At 45.6% G+C, this 21,858-nt stretch overlaps 2 protein-coding genes and 1 pseudogene across 2 annotated transcripts in view; 2 read left to right on the top strand and 1 right to left on the bottom strand.

Annotated features, from left to right (window-relative positions):
* The window catches only part of tg (thyroglobulin), a 28,047-nt gene extending 27,463 nt beyond the window's left edge, over positions 1-584 (bottom strand). Inside the window, 2 exon segments of the mRNA XM_084706495.1 lie at positions 15-123; positions 509-584. Coding sequence (XP_084562621.1) covers positions 15-123; positions 509-584 — 185 coding nt within the window.
* A 1,298-nt stretch (positions 585-1,882) lies between these two features.
* On the top strand, positions 1,883-7,961 carry LOC146300337 (GTPase IMAP family member 8-like; annotated as a pseudogene).
* Positions 7,962-19,486: 11,525 nt separating this feature from the next.
* On the top strand, positions 19,487-20,790 carry hamp (hepcidin antimicrobial peptide). The gene is made up of 3 exons (XM_084702212.1): positions 19,487-19,772; positions 19,964-20,035; positions 20,328-20,790. The coding sequence occupies exons 1-3, from the start codon at positions 19,683-19,685 to the stop codon at positions 20,424-20,426; spliced, it is 261 nt and encodes an 86-aa protein (XP_084558338.1). The 5' UTR covers positions 19,487-19,682; the 3' UTR covers positions 20,427-20,790.
* Positions 20,791-21,858: the final 1,068 nt, after the last annotated feature.

Here is a 21,858-nt window from a genome sequence, read left to right as displayed (position 1 = left end):
GTGTGTTCAGTCACCTGAACCTGCCATCCTCAAAGCAGTGTGGGACGTGGTCGCGTTGTTGAGCTACAGCCACGCCTCGAAGAGACTCACATCGACTCAGGCTCTCCGACTCTATCTGATACTCTGAAAGAAGACCGGCATGAAGGACTACCATACCCATAATGCTTTGTACATCACCATTAGAACAGAGAGGAAGAGAGGGAGAGAAGAGAGATAGTGAGAGGAATAGAGAGCGAATGAGAAACAGGCAATAAAGGAACAGAGGAAAAGAGAGAGAATGAGAGATACAAAAAAGCCAAAATAAAGGAAGAAGATACAGAGAGATACAGAGAGATGAGAGGTAGAGAGATAGAAAGAGAGAGAGAGACATAGAGAAGAGGTAAAGAGATAGACAGAGAGGCAGAGAGAGACAAAGAGAGACATAAAGAAGAGGGCTAGAGAGATAGAATGAGATAGAAAGAGAGAGGATCAGAAGAGACACAGAGAGAGACGATCAGAAGGGCGGTACCTGAGATCTTCCCCTGAGTCTGATGGAGACCAGAGAGTAGCAGACAGCTGAAGCACATCAAGCCTATCTTCTCCATGTTCTCCCTGTGAGCCTGTCTACTGTGACAGAGACCTGATCCCACCGCTGGTATTTATACCTGCTGGCAAATCTGCCTGGTCATTCCCAGGTGAGTGCAGTCACACCTGGCCGCACAGCAGGAGGGCTGTGACGGACTCGTGGAGCCCTCCATGTCCTGAGAGCCTCTTGAGCATCCTCCAGACAGCGTCCTAACCAGGCCAGCCAGGCGTGTCTGCGGCTGAGGGGCCTTCAGGAGAACAGGTGGGTTTTGTGAAACCTCTCTGATTGCAGAATGTAAAGGTTTCCTCCCGGTGTGGGTATATAAGTGTCCTCCATGTGCATTGGTGGTTGGTGCAGTCAATGTAAATGTGAGGCAGTCAGTGGTATGCAGGGAGATTATTTTGGCTCCCTCATCTGTGGGTTCTAAATCACACCAAAGGTTTAGGAAGTGTGTGCATCACGATCAATACAAATAAGTGTCAATCCACAAATGTAAATTACTTTCCACAAAAGTAAAACACAATCCACAAATGTGATTAAACATCCACAAACATGTCTAAGTGTAGTTCACGTGAAATTTGACAGGGATCTGTTGCAGAGAAAGACAAGAACTCTCGCGTCCACACTCAGTGCAGTGGAGTGTCCTTTTGTATTCAGGTTTTGTTCAAATTCAGAGTTAAAAACTGGTCATCACATTTAATCTTTTTGTTTAACACACAAAAGTCAAAATCTCAACGAAGGTTGCCGAAACTATAGTATGGCAATCATATGTTACCATATGCGTAACTTTAGTCCAGGGAGTGGGGTTACAAATTAGCCTATTGGCTAGAAACCAAGCCTATTGGCTATGAGATCTGAGGCTGGATGGCTGTGGAGCCCAGAGAGTAAGATGCCTGTCTGCCTGTCTACCTGTCTGTCTGTCTAGATACTTTACCTGCTAGCCTGCCTGTATGTCTGTCCTTCAGTCAGTTGAATGTTCCATAGATGTGGTCCCTGAGTAGGAAGCTAACCAGCCCAGTATCTGACCTGCTGTGTGTCTCTGCAGAGTGGGGAGGTGGTAGATCTGATGTCATGTCTCTGAGGAGCTCTGGCTACGGCTCCCAGACATCCAGACCTTCTCACCACAGCTCAGGGATTAAACCACAGAGATCTGAGCCTGCTAGGACCGGCTTTGCAGAGAAGCAGCTGCGTTCAGCAAGACAGGCGTTTGTGGAGCGAGTGAAGATGCCTGTCCTGGATGACCTGCTGGATGGACTTCTGCAGGAGGGAGTGATCAACGATGCTGAGATGGAGGCAGTGAAGGTGTAGGCAGTGAAGATGGAGGCAGTGAAGGTGAAGGCAGTGAAGGAGGAGGCAGTGAAGATGGAGGCAGTGAAGATGGAGGCAGTGAAGGTGAAGGCAGTGAAGGAGGAGGCAGTGAAGATGGAGGCAGTGAAGATGGAGGCAGTGAAGGAGGACAGAGTACGGACCACTGTTGACATAGTCCTGGAGAAAGGACTCATGTTTTGTGATGAAAACTATGTTGGGTAATAATGACCCTGCTTTATACAAAACTCTTGGCTTCAAATAAAACATGCAGAGAACAGTGTTAGACCTAGGATGAGGGTATGACACCAGTGTTTCAGCCAAGTTTATATACTATATGTACAATATATTCATTGACAATTTAAATACAAATAAAGGAAAAATGAATTTGCAGTATACTAACAAATGATATTGAAACTATGTTGTTGACATGATTTTATTACTTAAAATAAAAAGATAATGTATGAGTTAGTGCAGAGTAACAGCAGGTGTAGATGGACACAGTGCTGTGTATTCTGTATCAGCTACACTATTCTGATGATCTGATTTGAAAGTACACCCAGGCCCTACCTGATATTAAGTAGTAAACAGCTTTCGTGATGGTGTCTATATCACTGGACTCTCTGACCTGTTGTATTTTACTGCTCAGTGTACCTGTTACTAGAATGAATGATAGCAAATATATGACCAGACTTTGACCTGTTCTATCATACTGAACTTGAAACTAGAATGTTCCAGAGACAGTCCTCGTTGGGGAAACGGCATAAACAGATTTCTTCTTCAGCATGAAGGACAGGCGTGCTTGACTAGACGTTGTGTTTGTGAATTCAGACCAGCAGAAAGCAGAGGTAAGTCCCTCCAGGGGTCATGTTCAGGTCAGGCAGGAAGTGAGGAGGATTCTAGTTGAATGCTCAGACCTACAATCCTCCTGAATGGAGGACCAGGGTGTGGTCAAGAGACATGGCTGAACTGTTGGAACATTTGGTTAAACACTCACATGAATAACTGTATCTAGTAGAGAATGAAGGCTTATAATGGGTTTAATGGTAATATCTGTTTGTCAGTAGTTAGTTTGTCATGGTACTGTAGATGATTTTGAGTACAAAAGCAGATTACAGTTGCTCATACAGTTGTCCATTGTACAGTTGCTCATAATTCAGTCATTCCTGTTAATCATTGTCTACAGTACAGATGTCTACTGGACTGGGTGTTATTACAGAACATGTGATGACAGAGAGAGCAGTTTCAGAGAAGGCAGTAAATCTGCTTTAGATTAGATCACACTGTTCATTATGTCTCGAGAGTTGATGATGTTGAAGGGGATAATGTGTTAAATAATTGAATCTAATCCCATGTTGATATAGCAGAGTTAGACTTGGTGATGTTTCCCCAGTATGAACACCTCTACCAGCAGCTCTGATAGTCCCTCCCTCCCTTCCTGACTTTCTGACTCTTATTTAATCTACTCATCTGTCTCAAACACACCAGCTCTCCCTCTGTCTCTGTCCATCTCTCGCACGCCCGCCTCTCTCTCTCTCTCTCTCTCTCTCTCTCTCTCTCTCTCTCTCTCTCTCTCTCTCTCTCTCTCTCTCTCTCTCTCTCTCTCTCTCTCTCTCTCTCTCTCTCTCTCTCTCTCTCTGACTGTGTGTCAAATGGTTTCCATGGCTTTCCAGGGCAGGTAGGAGGGGCCCTGAGCAAAATGTTGCTTAGGCGTAGGTTTGCGTGGCACCACAGTAACGTGGCTTATCTTGGCAAATGTAATAGTTGTTTTTGACCTTCTCTGTTCTCCTCAGGAGTAAAGATAGAAGGAGACAAGCTGCTGACTATCAACAATGGCTTCAGGTAAACTTTTTCATTCCAGTGTTTAGGTCCTAAAACTTGTTACCTCACCATGAACAGGAATGGCATCATAATATTCCAAAGACTCGTGTCCGAAAACTCAGTTGGGAGATGAACAAATCATTTACCCGAAAAACTCAGTCTGAAGGTGAACAAATCGTTTGTTCGGGTACGAGTCTTTAGATAATTTTTCATGTGACCTGCACATGCTCAGAAGAGGAAACAAAGGATTTGTTTACGGTCCGTGTATCTGGTGGCCATTGTTTTGCAACCTATGCAACCTTGGCGCCATCTGAGGTGTAAATGTAATTCATTGATTTGGTGACATATGATACAAAATTGCATTTTTAACTGTATTTTTTGACAGTCTTGGTTACCCCCACGGTATAATTTACCCCTCTTTCCATCCTTCAGTACATTTACAACATAAGATGATATAAAACAAGATGAATCAATGATTTTAACTGTTATTGTTTCTGTTTCTTGGTTCACTCTTTTTCTGCTCCCTCTCTCTCTCTCTCTCTCTCTCTCCCTCTCCCTCTCTCTCCTCTCTCTCTCTCTCTCTCTCTCTCTCTCTCTCTCTCTCTCTCTCTCTCTCTCCCTCTCTCCCTCTCTCTCCCTCTCTCTCTCTCTCTCTCTCTCTCTCTCTCTCCCTCTCTCTCTCTCCCTCTCTCTCTCTCCCTCTCTCTCCTCTCTCTCTCTCTCTCTCTCTCTCTCTCTCTCTCTCTCTCTCTCTCTCTCTCTCTCTCCCTCTCTCCCTCTCTCTCTCTCTCTATCTCCCTCTCTCTCTATCTCTCTCTCTCTCTCTCTCTCTCTCTCTCTCTCTCTCTCTCTCTCTCTCTCTCTCTCTCTCTCTCTCTCTCTCTCTCTCTCTCTCTCTCTCGTGTGACTCCCTCCATCTCTCAGAGCTGAGGATTGTGCTGCTGGGTGGGAGATATGAAGGGAAGAGGTCTTCAGGAAACACCATCCTGGGCAGAGAGGAGTTTGACCTGAGGACAGTTGCTCAGTGTGTGAAGAGACAGGGAGAAGTAGCAGGGAGGCAGGTCACTGTGGTCAACACTCCATGTTGGTGGAGACATCTCCCTGTAGATATAACTACTCAGCAGGTTAAACAGGAGATATTATGCAGTGTGTCTCTGTGTCCTCCAGGACCCCACACTATCCTCCTGGTCATCAAACTGGATGTCTCATTCACAGAGGAACACAGAAGATCAGTAGAGGGACACCTGCAGCTTCTCAGTGAGAGAGTCTGGAGTCACACTATAGTGCTGTTCACCTGTGGGGACTGTCTGGGAGACACAACCATTGAGCAGCACATTGAGAGAGAAGGGAAGGCCCTCCAGTGGCTTGTTGAAAAATGTGGGAACAGGTATCATGTCTTCAACAATAAGAACAGGCGTGATGACACTCAGGTCACTGAGCTGCTGGACAAGATGGAGGAAATGGTGGCAGGAAACAGTGGAGGCCACTACAAGATGGACAGAGAGATCCTGGACAAGATGGAAGTATGGAGAATAACAAAAGAAATGCGTGCGAAACAGAGGGAGGCTAAGGTGAAGAAGCAGAGAGAGATCCTCAGATCATTCATCAGTAAGTTATCTCTGCTACCTCTGCAATGTGTTCGTTGGTACGTGATGAGACAGGGTGCTGTAGGGGGGTTTGCTAGTTTGGGATTAGAAATCCTTAATCTATACTAAAGTATTTATTTAACGGGACGCCCCCTCAGAATTTGTTAAAAGGGGCTAAGGAAACCTTATAGAACCGTGTTTTAACAATAGCCTTCGTAATAATCAGTCTAATAATCTTAAAGTAGTGAATTTGTTGTGTAGAGTGTAGAGCAGATCAAATAACATGAGGGTTTAGAATACTCGGGTTAAAATTAAACACAATGATTTATTGGAAATGTTATTGGCTTTAGTAAGAGTTTGATAGTCTAACACATTAAACAAAACATACAATGGGCCAAGATGGAGAGAGCAGGAAGGGGGAGGAGAAAGAATCAAGGTCTTTGTCTAATAATGGGAATGTCTAGTGGTAAACTAACGGTCGCCGGTGTGTTGAAGTTGTGGGTCAAAAGGAAAAGTCTGTTTAAATCTTGGCTGTAATAAACAAATCTGTGTAATCCGATCAAATGGTTCTTTCGTGAAAGTATTCCTTTTAATCCACGGTGAGACTGTGGGCCTCATGTACTAACGCTTTTGAGCCCACTTCAGTCCAGAAGCGTTGTTAGACATAAATCACTACTGTAGCACAGGCCCCTATTCATATCTCTTTATTTCTTTCAAGCTTGCCGCGTACAATGCACTATTAGGCTATAGAAACTCCCCTTGCTTAACCCACTATACAACAGTTCAGGGACGCAAGTTTGATATCAGATTTGGCAGGGACATCAATAGCTAATGCAAGCGGGAAAATACATTTGCATTCATTTGAGCGCCAATACAGTTTTTGAGCTTCATGTAATATTGTTTTTACGTTTTAGTCAAAATAAGATTATCGGTAGGCCTATCATCTAGAAACTCTTTAGTTTTGTCATGTTTTCTTAGCCTACCTCAATTCTGACTTGTGTGCCAAACATCTGGACTTCCGTGTGCGTGCTGCAGTGACTGTTTGGCAAGGTCAGAGGAGCTGACGTGGAATTCTGCGTGCATCGGTTTGTTTCCGGTTAAACACTTTTACAAGCATGATTGAGATACTGCGATTATTTTTGACCGAATTATCAATCTAAATGAATGCACTGACAAATAAAGTAAATTGTTAAAGGTCACATGACGTGAAAACTTAACTTTAGGAGGTTATTTAACATTAATATGAGTTCCCCAAGCATGCATTTGGTCCCCCAGTGGCTAGAATTTTCGATAAGTGTAAACCAAGCCCTGCGTGTTCTTCTCCGCCTTTGACAAAATGAAGATTCAATTGCGCTGTTTGAAAATCTCCTCCTTGTGACGTCGTAACACTGTGAAGTGTGGAATTTGGTTATAGTGTTTGATTATAGTCATTATAATATATAAAGCAATGCAGTATGATTTTTATACAAAGTAAGGAATATTTTTAGGCAACATACTAGAAATGACTCTACTCATCCTTCTCCCCCCCCCCTCTCTCTTCTCCCCCCCCTCTCTCTCCCCCCCCTCTCTCTTCTCCCCCCCCCTCTCTCTCCCCCCCCCTCTCTCTTCTCTCGCCCCCCTCTCTCTTCTCCCCCCCCTCTCTCTCCCCCCCCCTCTCTTCCCCCCCCTCTCTCTTCTCCCCCCCCTCTCTCTCCCCCCCCCTCTCTCTTCTCCCCCCCCCTCTCTTCCCCCCCCCTCTCTCTTCCCCCCCCCCTCTCTCTTCTCCCCCCTCTCTCTTCTCCCCCCCTCTCTCTTCTCCCCCCCCCTCTCTCTTCTCCCCCCTCTCTCTTCTCCCCCCCCTCTCTCTCCCCCCCCCCCTCTCTCTCCCCCCCCCTCTCTCTCCCCCCCCCTCTCTCTCCCCCCCTCTCTCTCCCCCCCCCCTCTCTCTCCCCCCCCTCTCTGTCAGGTGACTCCCTCCCTGTCTCAGAGCTGAGGATTGTGCTGCTGGGGGGAGAGATGCAGGGAAGAGGTCTTCAAGAAACACCATCCTGAGCATAGAGGAGTTTGACAGTGCGGATGCTCAGTGTGTGAAGAGACAGGGAGAAGTAGCAGGGAGGCAGGTCACTGTGGTCGACACTCCAGGATGGTGGGGGCATCTCCCTGTAGAGAGGACTACTGAGCAGGTTATACAGGAGATAGTACGCAGTGTGTCTCTGTGTCCTCCAGGACCCCACACTATTCTCCTGGTCATACGGCTGGATGTCTCATTCACAGAGGAAGAAGCCAATTCTGTAGAGGGACACCTGCAGCTTCTCAGTGAGGGAGTCTGGAATCACACTATAGTGCTGTTCACTCGTGGGGACTGTCTGGGAGACATAACCATTGAGCAGCACATTGAGAGAGAAGGGAAGGCCCTCCAGTGGCTTGTTGAGAAATGTGGGAACAGGTATCATGTCCTCAACAATAAGAACAGGGGTGATGATACTCAGGTCACTGAGCTGTTGGACAAGATGGAGGAGATGGTGGCAGGAAACAGAGGAGATGTGTTTCAGCCTGAGATGGATGGAGGTACAGAAATGAACTGGAGTTCCAAAGAGGATCATAAATTATCCCTGCCTATGAAAACAGCCAGAAGCATCGACATCAACCCACCAAGCTGTGAGTATCTGACTATTTACTGTACTAACCACAGCTTTGGTTTGTAAATGATTGTAAGTAGAACCAATTCAACACCCATCATTTTAGTTTTCCAATCATTTAAAATAAATACACTTTTTGCATTGGTCAAGCAAACAGTTTTATCCAAAGCAACAGGGGTGTTTATACCAGTGACCTCTTGAGCTTCAGTGAAATACTCAACCACTGAGCTATAGCTGTCTGTGTATTTACCAGTCTGTATTGTTATCTGTGATTGTCCATGGATCTGAGAAGATACTGTAACATCCACAGTCAGAGGCCCTGGGACGTGTACAGTGTAAACTGGTTCAGACTAACAGAGGTTGAGCACGTGCACTTCCTGCTGTCCCTCCATGACCTGTCCATATAGAGCCTGCTGTCCCTCCATGACCTGTCCATACAGACCCTGGTGTCCCTCCTTGACCTGTCCATACAGAGCCTGCTGTCCCTCCATGACCTGTCCATACAGAGCCTGCTGTCCCTCCATGACCTGTCCATACAGAGCCTGCTGTCCCTCCATGACCTGTCCATACAGAGCCTGCTGTCCCTCCATGACCTGTCCATACAGAGCCTGCTGTCCCTCCATGACCTGTCCATACAGAGCCTGCTGTCCCTCCATGACCTGTCCATACAGAGCCTGCTGTCCCTCCATGACCTGTCCATACAGAGCCTGCTGTCCCTCCATGACCTGTCCACACAGAGCCTGCTGTCCCTCCTTGACCTGTCCACACAGAGCCTGCTGTCCCTCCATGACCTGTCCATACAGAGCCTGGTGTCCCTCCATGACCTGTCCATACAGAGCCTGCTGTCCCTGGTGCTGAGGGCTCCAGGACAGCCTGGACTCTCCCTGGATGTTACACAGTGTAATACTGGACCTTGTATAGTTATTTGTGTGTTGTTGTTTTGTTATGCAGTGAGTGGTAGCAGAGCTCAGACAGACGATGATTCTGGTTGGAGATCTGAGGCTGGATCTGAGGCTGGATGGCTGTGGAGCCCAGAGAGTAAGATGCCTGTCTGCCTGTCTACCTGTCTGTCTGTCTAGATACTTTACCTGCTAGCCTGCCTGTATGTCTGTCCTTCAGTCAGTTTTATGTTCCATAGATCTTGTCCTTGAATGGGAAGCTTACCAGCCCAGTATCTGACCTGCTGTGTGTCTCTGCAGAGTGGGGAGGTGGTAGATCTGATGTCATGTCTCTGAGGAGCTCTGGCTACGGCTCCCAGACATCCAGACCTTCTCACCACAGCTCAGGGATTAAACCACAGAGATCTGAGCCTGCTAGGACCGGCTTTGCAGAGAAGCAGCTGCGTTCAGCAAGACAGGCGTTTGTGGAGCGAGTGAAGATGCCTGTCCTGGATGACCTGCTGGATGGACTTCTGCAGGAGGGAGTGATCAACGATGCTGAGATGGAGGCAGTGAAGATGGAGGCAGTGAAGGTGAAGGCAGTGAAGGTAAAGGCAGTGAAGATGGAGGCAGTGAAGATGGAGGCAGTAAGGAAGAACAGAGCACGGGCAACCATCGACATGGTCCTGGAGAAAGGGTCTCCCTCATGTTTTGTGATGAAAACTATGTTGGGTAATAATGACCCTGCTTTATACAAAACTCTCGGCTTCAAATAAAACATTCAGAGAACAGTGTCAGACCTAGGATGAGGGTATGACATCAGTGTTTTAGCCTTGTAGTGAATATACTGTATGTACAATTTAAATACAGAAACATGACATATTAATTTGCAGGATGATAACAAATCATATTTTCAAAAACTGTACTGAAACTATATTGTTGGCATCATAAATATAATGTAAAATATAATCCTTAAAAGGTCTTTACTCTTTTTATACTGTTTTAAGCTGGCATACGTACAAATATACGTTCTCATTAAAAACCTAAATTGATTTGTTGCTATAATCTTACAAATCTTTACTTAAACTTTTGCCAATTGATTTATCTGAGATGAATGGAAGTAATGTTTTTACTATTATTATGTTTTACAATCAAGATAACGTGTCAATACCATACAAATGAATGCGCAAATATGAAAGTCAAGGGTAAAGTATATTACTTATATGTGAAAACATACATGGCAATAAACCGGTTTCTAATTCTGATTCTGGATAAAGATGTATATTTGGATACAAGCATATATGGGGATACACTCTTTATTATCCATGTTTTAAATAAAAACCTCCAATAAATGTAAAGTGTTATAAAGGATGTTCATTCTTCAGACCTGGATTGTGTCAACACTGTTTCAGTTCAATCAATTGAGAATTTAAATATTGTGATTTCTTAGCAAACTGCACTCTTCAACAATAACAGCAGGATGAAGTCAGGCCAGCTGTTGCTGGGAAACAAGCCTGTTTTGAAATCATTATTGATACCGTGTGAATAACCCATCATTAGAAATCTTCAGTCTAAATTGTAAGATGTTTTTTTTCAAGCCTAAATAAACAGGAAATTAACAAAAAGTATTTAGGTGGAAAACACTACTTTTATTTGGTTCCCAATAGTTTTGCTGCTGTAGTGGTTCAATTTGGCCACCAGATGTCAGTGTAGTGTCTCCCCATCAGTCCCAACAGAGCTGCTCAGTACAGACACAGACAGAGTCCTGGAGTTGCTCAGTACAGACACAGAGTCCTGGAGCTGCTCAGTACAGACACAGACAGAGTCCTGGAGCTGCTCAGTACAGACACAGACACAGTCCTGGAGCTGCTCAGTACAGACACAGACAGAGTCCTGGAGCTGCTCAGTACAGACACAGACAGAGTCCTGGAGCTGCTCAGTACAGACACAGACAGAGTCCTGGAGCTGCTCAGTACAGACACAGACAGAGTCCTGGAGTTGCTCAGTACAGACACAGACAGAGTCCTGGAGCTGCTCAGTACAGACACAGACAGAGTCCTGGAGTTGCTCAGTACAGACACAGACAGAGTCCTGGAGCTGCTCAGTACAGACACAGACAGAGTCCTGGAGCTGCTCAGTACAGACACAGACAGAGTCCTGGAGTTGCTCAGCACAACGTGACATATGGATCTCATTTACTCTCATTCACAGAAGCTCTGCTTCTGATAGGCTTGTAACGTTAGTTATAGCTGCGTTTCCTATCATATGATTAGTAGGGGAAATCTATTGACTCAAAAATATTAAACCGCATGCAAGTTCCCCCCCCCAAAAAAAAATGCCCACGCGCCGGGGATCCGGCATGGTGCCAGAATACCTGAATCTCTGGATCAGTCTGTCTAGTCTCCCCCTGTCAGCTGTTGACATACTGCTGCTCCAGCAGACCACTCCATGGTAAATGGCTGATGTCACCACCGTGTCATAGAAGGTCTTGAGGAGCGCCCTCTGCACACCAAACAACCTGAGTCTCCTGAGCAGGTACAGTCTGCTGAGCAGGTACAGTCTGCTGAGCAGGTACAGTCTCCTGAGCAGGTACAGTCTGCTGAGCAGGTACAGTCTCCTGAGCAGGTACAGTCTGCTGAGCAGGTACAGTCTCCTGAGCAGGTACAGTCTCCTGAGCAGGTACAGTCTGCTGAGCAGGTACAGTCTCCTGAGCAGGTACAGTCTGCTGAGCAGGTACAGTCTCCTGAGCAGGTACAGTCTGCTGAGCAGGTACAGTTTCCTGAGCAGGTACAGTTTCCTGAGCAGGTACAGTCTGCTGAGCAGGTACAGTCTCCTGAGCAGGTACAGTCTCCTGAGCAGGTACAGTCTCCTGAGCAGGTACAGTCTGCTGAGCAGGTACAGTCTCCTGAGCAGGTACAGTCTGCTGAGCAGGTACAGTCTCCTGAGCAGGTACAGTCTGCTGAGCAGGTACAGTTTCCTGAGCAGGTACAGTCTGCTGAGCAGGTACAGTTTCCTGAGCAGGTACAGTCTGCTGAGCAGGTACAGTCTGCTGAGCAGGTACAGTCTCCTGAGCAGGTACAGTCTGCTGAGCAGGTACAGTTTCCTGAGCAGGTACAGTCTGCTGAGCAGGTACAGTCTGCTGAGCAGGTACAGTCTCCTGAGCAGGTACAGTCTGCTGAGCAGGTACAGTCTCCTGAGCAGGTACAGTCTCCTGAGCAGGTACAGTCTGCTGAGCAGGTACAGTCTCCTGAGCAGGTACAGTCTGCTGAGCAGGTACAGTCTCCTGAGCAGGTACAGTCTGCTGAGCAGGTACAGTATCCTGAGCAGGTACAGTCTGCTGAGCAGGTACAGTCTCCTGAGCAGGTACAGTCTGCTGAGCAGGTACAGTCTCCTGAGCAGGTACAGTCTGCTGAGCAGGTACAGTCTCCTGAGCAGGTACAGTCTGCTGAGCAGGTACAGTCTCCTGAGCAGGTACAGTCTGCTGAGCAGGTACAGTCTCCTGAGCAGGTACAGTCTGCTGAGCAGGTACAGTCTCCTGAGCAGGTACAGTCTGCTGAGCAGGTACAGTCTCCTGAGCAGGTACAGTCTGCTGAGCAGGTACAGTCTGCTGAGCAGGTACAGTCTCCTGAGCAGGTACAGTCTGCTGAGCAGGTACAGTCTCCTGAGCAGGTACAGTCTCCTGAGCAGGTACAGTCTGCTGAGCAGGTACAGTCTGCTGAGCAGGTACAGTCTCCTGAGCAGGTACAGTCTGCTGAGCAGGTACAGTCTGCTGAGCAGGTACAGTCTCCTGAGCAGGTACAGTCTGCTGAGCAGGTACAGTCTCCTGAGCAGGTACAGTCTGCTGAGCAGGTACAGTCTCCTGAGCAGGTACAGTCTGCTGAGCAGGTACAGTCTGCTGAGCAGGTACAGTCTCCTGAGCAGGTACAGTCTCCTGAGCAGGTACAGTCTGCTGAGCAGGTACAGTCTCCTGAGCAAGTACAGTCTGCTGAGCAGGTACAGTCTCCTGAGCAGGTACAGTCTCCTGAGCAGGTACAGTCTGCTGAGCAGGTACAGTCTGCTGAGCAGGTACAGTCTCCTGAGCAGGTACAGTCTCCTGAGCAGGTACAGTCCAGTTGAGTCCACTCTCTCAATGTCCTTTCCCTGGATGTTCACTGGTGTTGTGAGGGGGTGACTGTGACTGTGCCTGTGCCACCACCAGCTCCTTGGTTCCACTAGCACCAGTCCACAAAGTCCTGAGTCAGTTCTCTGAACTCCCTGTCCTCGTCATCAGAGACCTTCTGCAGATGGCAGGTGGCTGTGCTGTACCTGAAGTCTGCAATGTACAGGGTGAACAGGAAGTATGCAGTGAACAGGGTGAACAGGACGTCTGCAGTGTACAGGGTGAACAGGAAATCTGCAGTGTACAGGGTGAACAGGAAGTCTGCAGTGTACAGGGTGAACAGGAAGTCTGCAGTGTACAGAGTGAACAGGAAGTCTGCAGTGTACAGTGTGAACAGGAAGTCTGCAGTGCACATGGTGAACTGGAAGTCTGCAGTGTACAGGGTGAACAGGAAGTCTGCAGTGTACAGGGTGAACAAAAAGGGAGCCAAGACTGTTCCCTGTGGCGCTCCTGTGCTGCAGACTACTGTATCAGAAACACAGGGCATAGGAGTGTAACAATATATTGTGGTACAATACATCGCGGTGCAAAATTATTGTTATTTTTTGATATGCCATCCGTTTCATCCTATTGGTTGAGCTACCAACACGCAACCTCTTGCACCTCAGCCAAAATCATTTAGTCTCATTTTAAACGGTACCACAACAACAAAGTCTTGCAATGGGCGCGACTGCAACCAGTAAGTAACCAAATAAACAAACCCAATGCTTGGAAGCCGTTTATGTTGAGTTTAACTTACTTGAACAGAACTGTTTTTTTCTGTCTTCTGTTGTGTCTTAGCCTGGCTGCCAGCCCAACTTAGTAACACCCACAAAAACATTTTTGAGGTTGGAAGTTGGGTTTATATTATGTTTATATGTTTATATTTATACGATGATGGACAGATGATCAACAGTAACGTAATCAACCACGTCACCAAAGGACGCTTGGGTTTAATTTGTTTTCAACAAACAGCATATTACGTTGCTCTGATTGGTTGTAGGTCTATCCAATTGAGCGAAAAGGCATTTGTTTTAGAGTTCGGTTGAAACACGCCCCATACTCACAGCCCAACGGAGAGTTCTCAGACTCATATTCTGACTAGAATTATGAGTATGACAACGTCCGGCTAGTTCTGTCTTCTAATGTCATGTAAAACCTCAGTTTTGTTGTTGTGACACACAAGCTTTGTTACTTAACATACAGATGTTTAAATAAAATCCTGAAACATTGCACATCCTTGAAGTAGTTAAATTTCAGTAGTTTTGGGGGGGGTTCAACTTATCTAGATACATATCGTATCGTACACCCAGTATTGTGATACTTATCAAATCGTGAGCTGAGTGTATCGTTTTGCACTGGCCATACACATTCACAACTTTACCAAGTATTGGAATCATAAACCCACATTATATCTGAACAAAATGTTTTTAAGAATCCACCATAACAGAATGCAAGGAGACCACGGTCATGCACAGACTTGTTACAGTAACAAAAAGGACACTAGTATAACCCTGACAGCAACACACAGTATTATTCATGTTCAACCTTTCAAAACTAGCTTTGTCATCAGTCAATGTATACACACGATTCTCACACAAACACAACACACACCCTCCTCTCCTGGCCGGCCTAACAGCCAACCAATCAAACACCCCCCTCTCCCTCCCCTCCTTTCCACCTCCCTCTTCTTCACATCCATACCCCCCTCTCCCTCCCCTCCTTTCCACCTCCCTCTTCTTCACATCCATACCCCCCTCTCCCTCCCCTCCTTTCCACCTCCCTCTTCTTCACATCCATACCCCCCTCCCTCCTTCTCTCTTGGCCAGCCTGACAGCCGCCAGTCAAACACACACTGCCAGTCAGGTGGGCGTCTACTCTGTTTAGAGTGTCTGACCTCTGACCCCCTGTTTATCTCACTGGGACTTCCCCTGGTCCGCCCCCCCCACCCCCTCCCGACAGACCTGATGTTCCTCTCACTGGGACTTCCTCTGGTCCGCCCCCCCACCCCCTCCCGACAGACCTGATGTTACTCTCACTGGGATTCATTCATCCTGAATATATATAATCTAGAAGAGCCTGGAATACCATGACAACATAATACCATGACAACATAATACCATGACAACATAGCACATGTAACCTTCATCGGCCAATGGAAACAGACTGAAACACCACATTGCTAAAGACAGAAACACCACATTGCTAAAGACAGAAACACCACATTGCTAAAGACAGAAACACCACATTGCTAAAGACGAGATGGCACAGTTACCTGTTCAGGACTTGAGGCTTTTCAAGGACTGAAACTGCTCTTCTAATGTGAAGAGTTTGGCCTTACTCCTCATTAAATAGAAACAATTAAATCATATAAATATATACATTCAGCACCTGAGCACAATGTGATTTAGTTTGGGAACACCCACACCAAAACGGCAAATAATAATAATAAAGTTGATAATAAATATATTCAGAAGAGAAGTGGCTCAAGAAAAAGTTTTGTTTCCTTTGGTGCTGTTTTCATTTAAACCAGTCTGACTGACATACAACAGCAGATGACCATGAAAACAAAGAGCTGACAACTTCTGTGAATGGACCTCGTAATAAGAAAATAATTGCATTGAATATAAGCATGAAGTATTACACTAATAATACAAGTATACTAATAATACTTGTAATACACTACCGTTTTACAAGTTTGAGGTCACTAAGAAATGTCCTTATTTTGCTGCTGAGCTTGATCACAATATTTGTTCAAATCAACATTGTATAATCTTTTGATTGATTTTTAACACATTTGTTTCATGAGTGTACTTCCTCCAAAATGTCTTAAACAATTTAAACTTTAATTAAAATTTACATTATATGTATACATTAATAAAGGTAAGCATGAAACGGCTGCATGAAACGACCGGCGAGAGTAGCCGCTTGCAATCGGGGAGGAGTTAAAAACGGCTCTGTGAAGTCGGACATTTCAGCTTCTCGTGGTTTGCTGCGTTGACGTCAGTCACGGCCGATTAAGCGCTGTTTGCTTACTTTACTTTATTTATAATTAAACTTAGTCTTTCCGTTAATGAAGAGGCAGAGTAAAACCTTTCTTAAAAACATTTTAATTCAATTAAACAGTTTGGTCCGGATTTGAGCATTGGCGAAACTAAAGGTGTCAGAATCATTTCAAAACACGCATCAAAGTTGTCGTGTGTGAGCCTGGCAAATAATATATATATAGATATAGCTGTGTCATCATTAGAAACTGTGCAGTTGCTCTTGAAAAATGTGCTCGGCTACACAGCCGGCAGTTCTCGAATCGATCTCACGGTACTTTGATGGCAACGTCACAGTGACCTAGCCAGGGCGCCGTCTCAAGTCGGACAAAAAGTCTAACTAGAATTCACTGTTTCAAGGCTGCCGGCTGCATCGCTGCATGATGTCAGTACATGTCGAACGCACCTAATGTCACTGTGGCATGGCTAGGAATACCATGTTAGATTTACAATTAGCATGTTAGATTTAGGGCTCTGGGTTAACATGGTAGATTTAGGGTTGCATGGTAGATCAAGGTTGCATGGTAGATCCAGGTTGCATGGTAGATTTAGGGTTAGGATTAGCATGGGAGAGAGGAAGTGAGAGAGGGAGGTAGAGAGAGGGTGCTGGAAGGGGAGAGAGAGGGGGGGAAGGGGGGAAAGAGAGAGCGAGGGAGAGAGAGAGGGTGCTAGAGGAGGAGAGAGAGAATGAGAGCAGGGAAGGAAGCGGGGAAAGAGAGAGGGAGGTAGAGAGCTATGATGCTGGAGGGGGAGAGAGAGAGAGAGAGAGCAGGGAAGGAAGGGGGTTAGAGACAGGGAGAGACAGGGGGGCTGCAGTGACAGCTCCAGTGACGCCTGTTGGGGTGAGTGTGTCTGTGTGTCTGGAGCCAGGCTGTGTTTGACCTGGAGATCTCTCCTGATAGCATGATAGCAACTAGTCTCATACACACAAACACTCACACACACACACCGGTGCATATGTTCACACACACACTCACACACACACACCGGTGCATATGTTCACACACACACACACACACACACATTCACACACGCACACACACCCTTTCTCTTTCATTCACATTGATGTTTGAGAGAAGCCAATGCACGTTAGATGATAAAGAGGAGCCATTGGTGGTTAGATTTGTTGACTTTGATGTTCTAGTTCTCCAGAGCAAACAGGAGAAGTCAGCCAGGTTATCAGAGCAGGAGACAGGCAGACGGAGAGATGACCCAATGTGTCAGTGGTTAGGGAACATGCTACGACCACAATGTGTTAGTGGTTAGGGAACATGCTACGACCACAATGTGTTAGTGGTTAGGGAACATGCTACGACCACAATGTGTTAGTGGTTAGGGAACATGCTACGACCACAATGTGTTAGTGGTTAGGGAACATGCTACGACCACAATGTGTGAGTGGTTAGGGAACATGCTACGACCACAATGTGTTAGTGGTTAGGGAACATGCTACGACCACAATGTGTTAGTGGTTAGGGAACATGCTACGACCACAATGTGTTAGTGGTTAGGGAACATGCTACAACCACAATGTGTGAGTGGTTAGGGAACATGCTACGACCACAATGTGTGAGTGGTTAGGGTACATGCTACGACCACAATGTGTTAGTGGTTAGGGAACATGCTACGACCACAATGTGTTAGTGGTTAGGGAACATGCTACGACCACAATGTGTTAGTGGTTAGGGAACATGCTACAACCACAATGTGTGAGTGGTTAGGGAACATGCTACGACCACAATGTGTGAGTGGTTAGGGTACATGCTACGACCACAATGTGTTAGTGGTTAGGGAACATGCTACGACCACAATGTGTTAGTGGTTAGGGAACATGCTACGACCACAATGTGTGAGTGGTTAGGGAACATGCTACGACCACAATGTGTTAGTGGTTAGGGAACATGCTACGACCACAATGTGTGAGTGGTTAGGGAACATGCTACGACCACAATGTGTTAGTGGTTAGGGAACATGCTACGACCACAATGTGTTAGTGGTTAGGGAACATGCTACGACCACAATGTGTTAGTGGTTAGGGAACATGCTATGACCATTGTCGGACCATCAAATTTAAATGTAAAAATGTTTAATTAACAAGGGAAAAAATGTGAATAATTGGTGTCTTTCTAGAAGACGTGGAGACAACACCTGGAGAACAGCTGTCAATTAAATTTCAATTCAATATGCTTTATTGGCATAAAATGTTCAGGTTAAACAATGTTGTCAAAGCAGTCCACATTGAAGGTACAACACATGTTATTATAAACATTTCATAGAATTTCATTATTATCAACCACAAACAGTTAGACTAATGCCAAGTTACGTATGATGGACTATTATAAAAATCTATCCAATATATATCATAAGAATAATTGAATAATAGATATCTTGAAGGTGTTTTAAAGATATTTCAAATGTAGCAAAAGCTAAACATACTGTGTAATATGCAGACATAAAAACAAACATGTACATCTCAGTCTGTAGCTGTCTCTCCACACCCCTGGAGAACAGCTGTCTCTCTCTCCACACCCCTGGAGAACAGCTCTCTCTCTCTCCACACCCCTGGAGAACAGCTCTCTCTCTCTCCACACCCCTGGAGAACAGCTGTCTCTCTCTCCACACCCCTGGAAAACAGCTGTCTCTCTCTACACCCCCGGAGAACAGCTGTCTCTCTCTACACCCCTGGAGAACAGCTGTCTCTCTCTAAGGTTATGGATAGAGACAGACCACGTTACATTAAGGTTACACTAACTCTCATGTAACTACATAGCAACACATATATCTAATTGGCAGTTGAAGGACAAACAGCAGTGTATCATTCCTGTCTGCCTGAGAACTACAGTCACACTTAAATCATGAACTCTTTCATCAAGCTTTAGTTACAGTCTCTCATTTCAAATAGACTTAATTGGGATAACCTAGTTAAGTTTCATGGCATTATTTAATGGAATCCAGGTCTTAAAGATGACAGAGTAATGATCTTCTCAGTGGTTAAATGGAGGTGCTCAGGTCTGGACTTTCCTGAGTCAGAGGGGAGCAGGATTCGGGGCAGGTGTTTTGTACTCAGACTCTGGGAATTCCCAAATGACTGTGAAACTGTTATGAATTTTGAAAGTTAATAATTTACTATTTGTTTTGTAAAAATATCAAATATAAATCAGATATATTTATTGAAAGATTATTTTCCATAAAACGAAAGACCCAAATTTGTCACCACTGAATAATATATTTTTTTTTTCATGAATGTTAAGACATGATACACAGAAATAACTTCTGTTGTTGTAAAAGTAAGGAATGTTCAGACACAGCTGAGACAGACGCAGCCGTGTGATGTTCTGTCTAGCATTGATATTTCTGGCATCGGAATAAGAGAACTGTCAAGTAGAACTTATCCACACAGGCAGTCAGGAGTTAGGAGGGCAGAAACCCTCCGAGGAAGGTGATGTAACAGTTTACAGGAATGGGCTGAGCTGGGGTGGTGATGCAACAGCTGCCAAGTGGACATAAATATCGGCTCCCTGCTCCCAGATCGACAAGAACCCAACAACATCTCCTCTCTCAGACGCTCACCTGCATCAACTAGTTGTCTGGGTTTTTGAAGACTTGAAGAAACAACTGAAGATTCGTATTGGTTAACTGAAACGTCTGGTTGAGGAAAGAGACAGAGAGCAAACTGCCACCACCCAAGTCTGTTTTTAAAGAGATTCCAAACAAGAACATCACAAGAATGAAGATCTTCAGTGTAACTGTTGCCATGGTGTTGGTCCTGGCTTGCACTTGCATCTTTAGCAGCTGTGCTGCTGTGCCCTTCTCTGAGGTAGGTGGATCTCTCACCTCTGACACAACATCATACCGTAGCTCTCCTCAAACACTGTCATATTGGTCCTTAACAAAAGGCTTCTATTGTAGGTCTGAAAATAACACCCATACTTGGGTTCTGATGCTGTTTCTCAGGTTCTAACGCTGTTCTGTGTGTGTGCTTGTTCTACCTATGTGTTTCCTTCACAGCAGCGAGAGCAGGAGAGGAGCAGCCTGGTTCTGGAACACCAGCAGGCAGCGGATTACTCACAGAACGTCTTTGTAAGTTCCAGAACTCATTTCACTCACATTCAGTAATATCAGATACTGTAAAGGCAGGAGGCAGCTGACAGGTATTTGAAGTGAACCTTCTGGTGACACAAACAAACCTGACCATGTTCTCCTTTCCCCCATGTGCCCCCACCCTTCTTCCCCAACCCCCCCTCTTCCCCCTCTCCCCTCCTTTCCTCCTCCCCCCTTCCCTCCTCTCCCCTCCTCCCCTCTCCTCCCCTCCTCCCCCCTCCCCTCTCCTCCTCCCCCCCCCCTTCTCCTCCTCCCCCCCTCACCCCTCCAGGCTTCCACCAGGGTAAAGCGTCAGAGCCACCTGTCTTTGTGTCGCTGGTGCTGCAAATGCTGCCACAACAAGGGCTGCGGGTTCTGCTGCAGGTTCTGATCCGGAACCATCTAACGCCAGGACGACGGAACCTTAGAACATCAGAACCTTAGAATGTCACAACATTAATTTATTAAGTTCCACCAACTGCGACTGTAGCTTTATTAGTGAACTCTTTTTTTTCAACCTTTTTTATGTCCTTAATACACAACCATGAATGTTGTATTTAAACATTTACCATTTACTATGATGTAGAGCATTTGTATAGAAACACAGTATAAAGAATTGGGATAATTGTTTCCTATTTATTTTATACAAGTTTGAATGTTACATTGTACAGGTATTTTTTTATGAATGTGATATTTGTCAAATGAAGCTGTTTATCTTATAATACAATTAAATAAAATGTGTTACACACAACAAACCTCATATTCCATGACTACAGTACACATTAAATCCCTCTTCTCTAAAACACACCAATGACTGCACCATAAAGGTTTGATTAGATTAAATCCTTTGGATATTTTATTTTTCAGTACACATGTGTCGTCACTAGGTGGTAATAGACTCATGCTGTGCAGTGCTCTACAATATTTCTATTATAGTTTTATGTTCTAACAAGGCCTGGGGTTCTTCAGGGAAGCAGCAGCATTATCACATCTCTCTCTCCTTTTCTCTCTCTCTCCCTGTCTCTCTCTCTCTTTATCTCTCTATTTCCGTCACCCCTCGTGGTCTATTGATTCTAGAGGCCGGTGAGGCCAGATAGACGAGAGATCAGAGGTAGATGTTCATCCACCAGCATCTACCTACAGCCCTCAGATCATATCTCTACTGCTACTACAGCCCTCAGATCATATCTCTACTGCTACTACAGCCCTCAGATCATATCTCTACTGCTACTACAGCCCTCAGATCATATCTCTACTGCTACTACAGCCCTCAGATCATATCTCTACTGCTACTACAGCCCTCAGATCATATCTCTACTGCTACTACAGCCCTCAGATCATATCTCTACTGCTACTACAGCCCTCAGATCATATCTCTACTGCTACTACAGCCCTCAGATCATATCTCTACTGCTACTACAGCCCTCAGATCATATCTCTACTGCTACTACAGCCCTCAGATCATATCTCTACTGCTACTACAGCCCTCAGATCATATCTCTACTGCTACTACAGCCCTCAGATCATATCTCTACTGCTACTACAGCCCTCAGATCATATCTCTACTGCTACTACAGCCCTCAGATCATATCTCTACTGCTACTACAGCCCTCAGATCATATCTCTACTACTACTACAGCCCTCAGATCATATCTCTACTACTAATACTACAGTCCCCAGATCATATCTCTACTACTAATACTACAGCCCTCAGATCATATCTCTACTACTAATAACAAAGTGTTCCTGAAGCAGACCCCCTCCCCCTTCCCCCCTCCTGTGCTCAGCATTCACATGGGGCCCCCTTCAGGGTGTGTGCTCTG

Source organism: Hypomesus nipponensis, chromosome 2, assembly GCF_054491055.1.
Source record: "Hypomesus nipponensis isolate SF chromosome 2, ASM5449105v1, whole genome shotgun sequence".
NCBI classification, from domain to species: Eukaryota; Metazoa; Chordata; class Actinopteri; order Osmeriformes; family Osmeridae; genus Hypomesus; species Hypomesus nipponensis.
The sequence above is the reverse complement of the archived record's forward strand: the minus strand, read 5'-3'. Positions and strand labels throughout refer to the sequence as shown.

Bases quoted from the DNA above. Each gene is read 5' to 3' on its own strand.
- hamp (XM_084702212.1), top strand. From the start codon at position 19,683: ATGAAGATCTTCAGTGTAACTGTTGCCATGGTGTTGGTCCTGGCTTGC. The intron at 19,773-19,963 runs GTAGGTGGATCT...TTTCCTTCACAG, and splicing joins CTGCTGTGCCCTTCTCTGAG to CAGCGAGAGCAGGAGAGGAG. The intron at 20,036-20,327 runs GTAAGTTCCAGA...TCACCCCTCCAG, and splicing joins ATTACTCACAGAACGTCTTT to GCTTCCACCAGGGTAAAGCG.